Source organism: Geospiza fortis, unplaced genomic scaffold (genome assembly GCF_000277835.1).
Source record: "Geospiza fortis unplaced genomic scaffold, GeoFor_1.0 scaffold855, whole genome shotgun sequence".
Taxonomy (NCBI): Eukaryota; Metazoa; Chordata; class Aves; order Passeriformes; family Thraupidae; genus Geospiza; species Geospiza fortis.
In genome coordinates, this window is record NW_005054684.1 from 50,340 (window position 1) to 56,742 (window position 6,403).

At 54.2% G+C, this 6,403-nt stretch overlaps 1 protein-coding gene across 1 annotated transcript in view; it reads right to left on the reverse strand.

The window, feature by feature from the left end:
* Positions 1–1,212: 1,212 nt before the first annotated feature.
* The window catches only part of LOC102034489 (substance-P receptor-like), a 9,707-nt gene continuing 4,516 nt past the window's right edge, over positions 1,213–6,403 (reverse strand). The window contains exons 3-6 of the mRNA XM_031065115.1: positions 4,504–4,793; positions 3,700–3,850; positions 3,171–3,367; positions 1,213–2,718 (exon numbers count right to left, since the gene is read on the reverse strand). Coding sequence (XP_030920975.1) covers positions 2,424–2,718; positions 3,171–3,367; positions 3,700–3,850; positions 4,504–4,793 — 933 coding nt within the window. The 3' untranslated portion in view covers positions 1,213–2,423. The remainder of the gene's footprint in view (positions 2,719–3,170; positions 3,368–3,699; positions 3,851–4,503; positions 4,794–6,403) is intronic.

Below are 6,403 nucleotides of genomic sequence, written 5' to 3' on the forward strand. Positions count from 1 at the left end.
TCCTGAAAAACGTGAATTCACTTCCATCCTGATGTCCTGAACCCACATCATTCCTCCCTGAGCTCTGAGTTTTTGGGAAGCATCCCAGAGCCCCCGGGTGCCATGGAAACTGCGGGATCCACCCCAGGAGCCAGGAGCTGCCTTGAGTTCCCAGGGTTTTTTATTTTCTGGGATATTTTGGACTCGGCATTAAGCAAACATTTATGCAAAACGCTGGAATGCATCCATGGAAATGAGGCTGAACCAGAGAGGGTATTGAGCGGGATGGGCTCGCTCAGAACTGCAGATCCCGCTTGAAAAGCACCAAAAACGACAAAATTTGGGGTTTTTTGTGGTCAGCCCCGATTTTGGGGGATTTCCCATGGAACTGGAGATGAAGGGATAACCCAAAGCCCCAGGAATGTGGAATTCCCTTTCCTTGTGTGGCTGAGGGGGATTTTTGTACCTCATTTTATGGGGTGGGGGTGAAATTCCCCATTAGGGACAGCCATGTTAAAGGATGGGATGATCCTGATGGATCTGTTGGGATCTGAATCCCACCAGGAAGGGATAATCCCAATAAAGGAAACGGCTCCGTTGGGATCTGAATCCCACCAGGAAGGGGGATCCAGCCCGGCGTTCACGGGAAGCTCAGCCAGGAACATGTGGATATTTATCTCTCCTTTTTCCCCGATAAAATCACTGATGGAAAACCAACAGCCGGAGTTTACCGGGCCCGTGGGGTTGAGCTGAGCCCGGGAACGCTGCTTTAATTGAAATCCAGAATTCCAGTCGGCTGGAGCTGCCAGCAGGGGCGGGATGCTCCTGCAATTCCCACCTGGAATGTCCCGCCTGGAAAAGCACGGATTGCATGTTCCTGTTGGAGCAGCGGGATTTGGGGAGCCCAGCCCGGGAAGGGGAGCCAGGTTCCATCAGGGACACCGGAAACGCCGGGAATCACCCGGAGAACGGAGCGGCCCCAAGCCCTGCCCGTGCTCCAGGAGGGATCGGAGCCTTTGCCCTGATTTGGGAATCAGTGCTACGCTCCCAGCCCTGAATTTGAGGAGGAATTTTGGGAATTGTCCCTTTTCCTGTTTCAGTGACATTTCAGGGCAAACCCCTCCCACTGAGGTTGTCCCAAACCCATCATCCATCTTTTTTATGGAATTTTAGCATTTCCACCTCTTCCCTCTCCCACCCCTCCTCTCCTTGTTAAGCGATAACGAACCATTCTCCACATCAAAGGAATATTTATCCATGAAAATCCACGCTGGGACAATCCAGAGACGCTTTGGGAAGGACGGTTGGGTTCCCTCTCTCTTGGGATGCTCCCATGGGAAGAACTTCCCAGAAAGTTCCTTCCAGCTGCCGCCATCCCGAATTCCCCAGGGATGTCCGAGTCACAGGGACGGGATTTGGGGTGGATATTCCATACAGACGGGATTTGGGGTGGATATTTCATACAGACGGGATTTGGGGTGGATATTCTGAGGAAAATGGGGATTCCCATGCTAAACTTTGCATTATAATGGTTGTGTCCGTCTTTCAGCTGGACACAGGATTTTGGGGCAGGGTTTAGGAGAGGAATAAATCCCAAAATCCTAGAATCCCAGAATGAGGAAGGCTGGAAGGGCCCTTGGTGGATCCTGAAGGCTGAAAATTGGAATTTTTTGAGATTCTGGTGTTTTTAATGGGAAATAAACCCCGGGAGCTCCCAGGCTGGGCTGTGTGACCTCACACCAGGGCTCCAGCAAGGACACGGAAATCCCAAAAAACCCAAATCCCGTCATTCCCTGTGGGAATGCTCCATGAACAGCAGATCCTGCGCTTCCCTCCTGGAACGCTCGGCCCTGAGGAGCCCTCGAGGGACAGAAAATAAAAACAACAATAAAGGCAAGGATGGGCGGGGCACGGCAATCCCAGAAAAACGCTCAGAACAATGGGAATGGCTCCCGGATGGATCCTTGGCTGCGGCTTCCAAAGGAGCCGCGGTTCTCCTGCCAAACAGACCCAAACCAGGGCCAGGCCTGTTTGAATCCCAGAATCTGCGCTGTGGCTGATTATTCCCCATGCAGCTGGAAAAAGCCTTTTTGGGATTTTGGGATTCAAGATCCCCCTGCATATCCTGCAGGGAGAATGAAATTAAGGATGGGAGGAGGGAGGTGCAGGATGGGGTCATTTTCCATGGGGTGGGATGCACCGAGAGGTCCCTCCTGCCTCACAGAGAACATGGAAGCGCCGGCCAGCGTTGGAATTATGGAGGAAAACCTGGCTCTGTCCCGTTCCTGCATCCCCTCCATCTCCAGCCAGGCAGTGAAAACATTCCTGGTGTCCAGCCCCACAATGGAACTCATCCCAAGAAAAAGAGACGGGAAAACAGCGCGGGAAACGCTGGCACAGCACAGGCAGGGCGGTGACACTGAAGTGGCACTGAGGGGACATCCCTAGGTCAGGGTGTTGGAGTAGAAGCTGAGGCTCTCGGAAACTGTCTTGGAGTCGCTGCGGGAGGAGCCGTTGGAGGTCATGTCCAGGGAGAGCCGCTCGGCCCGGCCGGGCTCGTCCAGCTCCTCATCGGCCACGCCGAGCGCCGAGGCCACGGTGGTGGTGTCCATGCGGCTGAGCTTGGACACGGAGCTGTGCGTGTGCAGGAAGCGCGCCGAGCGCAGCTCCAGCCCCTCGTACTCGCCGGCGCTGACCCACGGGCACCAGCGGAAGGCGTGCTTGAATCCCACCCGGAACCTGGCCATGAGGACGGGACAGGCGGGGAATGGGCCACAGGGCATGGGCATGGACGGGGAAAGACATGGAGATGGCCAAAGGAACAGGATGGACATGGACAAAGGAACAGGATGGACACGGAGATGGACAAAGGAAGGGGGAGATAAAGCTGAGCTTTTCTAAACATGACAGAATTGCTGTCTTTCACTGAGGAGAGGAAAAGCTCTCCAAGAAATGAAAAATCCACCGAGAAATGGAAACCCCCCCATAAACTGCGATTAGGAGTTGGGATCGTTTCAATTGATGTTTGCCCTCAAAATCCACAGGCATTAGGGAAGACTCCAGGTGAGAATTGTGCCACCCCCACCTCTGCTGGAAGCGGCAGATGGTTTTTTGTGCCATCCCAAAAAAACCCCATCCATCCTCTCCATTGGGACCCCGCTCCGTGTTCCCGAGCTCCGCGGCGCTCGCACCTGTCGTTGAGGCAGCAGTAGATGATGGGGTTGTACATGGTGGAGCTCATGGCCAGCCACATGACGGCCAGGTAGACCTGCTGGATGAAGCTCTGCAGGTACCACTCGGGCCGCAGGTACTGCAGCGTGAAGTAGACGTGGTAGGGCAGCCAGCAGAGCGCGAAGGTGCACACCACCATGATCATCATCTTCACCACCTGCCACAGGAGAGAGCCATCCTGCAGCCCTTCCAGCCTCGGGAATGGCCTCTGTTTGGGATTGGCCAGGAATTCTGGATGCACCCCCTCCCAGAATTCCTCACCTTGTGGAGATTGGCTAGCCCCTCTTGGAATTCCTTGCCTTTTTCTTGGCCAACACATGCTCATGGTTGGGATTGACCAGGAATTCTGGATCCATCCCCTCCTGGAGTTCCTCACCTTGTGGATGGAGATTGGCCAGGAATTCTGGATCCATCCCCTCTGGGAATTCCTCACCTTGTGGATGGAGATTGGCCAGGAATTCTCATCCATCCCCTCCCAGGGTTCCTCACCTTCCTCTTGGCCGACACCTGCTCGTGGTAGCGGTCGGAGGAGTCCCCGGGGATGGCGCTGGCCCAGAGCGTGCGGCCGACGGCGGCGTAGGCGCAGCCGATCACCAGCAGCGGCAGCAGGTACAGCAGGACCGTCATGGAAAAGTGGTACCTGGGGAAAAACGGGATAACCCCTGAGGATCCAGCAGGATGGACATGGAAATGTGGTACCTGGGGAAAAACGGGATAACCCCTGAGGATCCAGCAGGATGGACACGGAGAAATGGTGGGACCTGGAAAAAACCAGGATAATCCCTGAGGATCCAGCATTGGGAATGCCATGGGAGTGTTGGGAATGCTGTGGAAGAACTGGGAATGCCATGGGAATTCTGGGAATGCCGTGGATCAGTGAGGGCTTCTGTTAGAGAGGAATTGGTTTAAATGGAAATCCAATAATTCTGGGTTTAAGCACAGGAGGGGACGGAGGCTCCAACTTTGCAGAAAATCCTGGAAAATCCTCTCTTCCCTAAAACCTGAGTCCACAAACATGGCTGGTGCCAGCTTGGAAAATTCCCAAATCCTGCCTGGTTAGCGAGAATTTTATTCCCAAGGCTTTGGGGCCTCTGGGTGGATTTTTGGGCTCCAAAAATTTTCTGGGCTCCCAGCTCCTCTATCTTCCCAAGGATTTGGACTCCAATCCAGGCCCTGCTCCCGCTCCTCTTCCCAGGAGCTGGGGTTGAATCCCAGCTCCAGAGGGTGAGGAGCAGCTCTGGGAATTCTCCTGCAGGGATCGGGGCTGGCCCCGGCCCCGCTGCCGCTCGGTACCGCAATCTGATTTTCCTGGCCCTAATTCCATTTGGGATGGCCTTGGCGGGGCTGGATTTCGTTTGCCTCATTCCAGAGGCGTCTCGGCGGCTCCGGAGGAGGATTTTGTTGCGGTTCCCATGGAATTCCGGATCCTCGGAGCGCTGCAGGAATGTCTGGAGGAGCTGCAGGATAACGTCAGCAGCGCAGAGCCCCGTTCCCAGAGGGGTCTGGGCTCCGAGAGCTGTTCCAGACAGCTCCAGGAATCCTTTTGGGATCCAGGCATGGAAAAGCACTGGGAATTGCTCTGCCTGCAGCATTCCCGGGATCGCAGCACTCTGGGAGATTTAGGGTTTGCAGCTGGAAGGGTTTTAGGATCTGGGGCGGGATGGAGGATCCCGTGATGCCGGAGGATGGAGCTGCCACCTCCCTTTCCCTGGGAATCCCGGGAATGTTGGCGTGGAAGGGATGTCCCTGAATTCCCAGGGGATCCAGGGAGGCTTCTCCCTTCCCTCAAAACCCCAAACGGAATTCCTGATCCCTTTGGGAAGCAGGGATTGATGTCCACATCAAATCCTGCAGAATTCTCAGCTCTGGCTGAAACCAGGGATGTTTTCCAGGGAAAAACCAGCTCGGGTACCCTCTGCACACCAGGGTTGTGCTCCCCAGAGGTTTTCCAAAGGAATTTCCCCCAGAAGTGTTGGAATTCTCCTGGGTTTTCCTCCTGTTTTCCTGGGAACTGGAAAAAGGATGGAATTTTTTCCTCCTGACACCACAAACAGAGCAGCTGCCACCGGAGCGTTCCCGGAATATCCACTCCAAGGCCATGGAGTGGGGAAGGGCTGGAATGGCACCTCTGGAATGACCCAAACACCTGTCCCGAGTTATTTAGGGCAGGAAAATCCCATCCCGGGATCTGCTTTTGGGATTCCTGAGGACTGGAGACGCCACTGAGTTCCTCCCAGTCCCCAAATTCTTCGGGATTTGCCATCCCAAAGCTGCCAGGGATCTCCTTTCCCACTTTTCCCAGAGTGCAGGATGCGGATCCATTGTGGGTTTAACAGCGCTGTTTTCCTTTGGGATCAGCCTTTGGAAAATCCACCGGAATAATCCATCCCAATCAGCAGCTGCCTCATTCCGGGCTGGGAATCTGGGAATATTCTGGGATGGAAGGGGCCCCTGAGGATGAACAGTGCAGTCTGGGAATGAGGCGGCAAAGGACACGGGGAGGGTTTGGCACCGACACTCGCGGATCTGACACCTGGCCCGGAATTCCAGAGTGGAATTCCACAGCCCCAATTCCTCCCTCCTCAGGGCTGGAGATCACAAACTCCTTTTTTATTCCTTATTTTATTCCCTCTTTATTCCCTATTTTATTCCCTTCTTTATTGCCTTTTTTCATTCCCTTTTTAAAATCCCTTTTTCATTCCCTTTTTTATTCCTCCCCCTCTTTTTTTTTCCTCAACACCTGACATTTAACTCCCCTTGGCAAACCATTCCCAGACCCTTTGGAAATTCAGGAGTTCCCTTCCCTTCTTTTTCCCCCTTTTCCCCCCCCTCTTCTTTTTCTCTTCTTTTCCTCTTTCCCCCCTCTTCTTTTCCTCTTTTTCTGCTCCTTTCCTTTTACTTTTCCTTTTCCTTTCCCCCCATCCATTCTCCCCATTTTTCCCCATTCCCACCCCCTTTTCCCCATTCCCACCCTGTTTTCCCCATTCCCACCCTGTTTTCCCCATTCCCACCCCGTTTTCCCCGTTCCCACCCCATTTTTCCCCATTCTCCCCATTTTTCCCCGTTCCCACCCCATTTTTCCCCATTCTCCCCATTTTTCCCCGTTCCCACCCCATTTTTCCCCATTCCCACCCCATTTTTCCCCGTTCCCACCCCGTTTTCCCTGTTCCCACTCACGTTTTCCCGGACACCG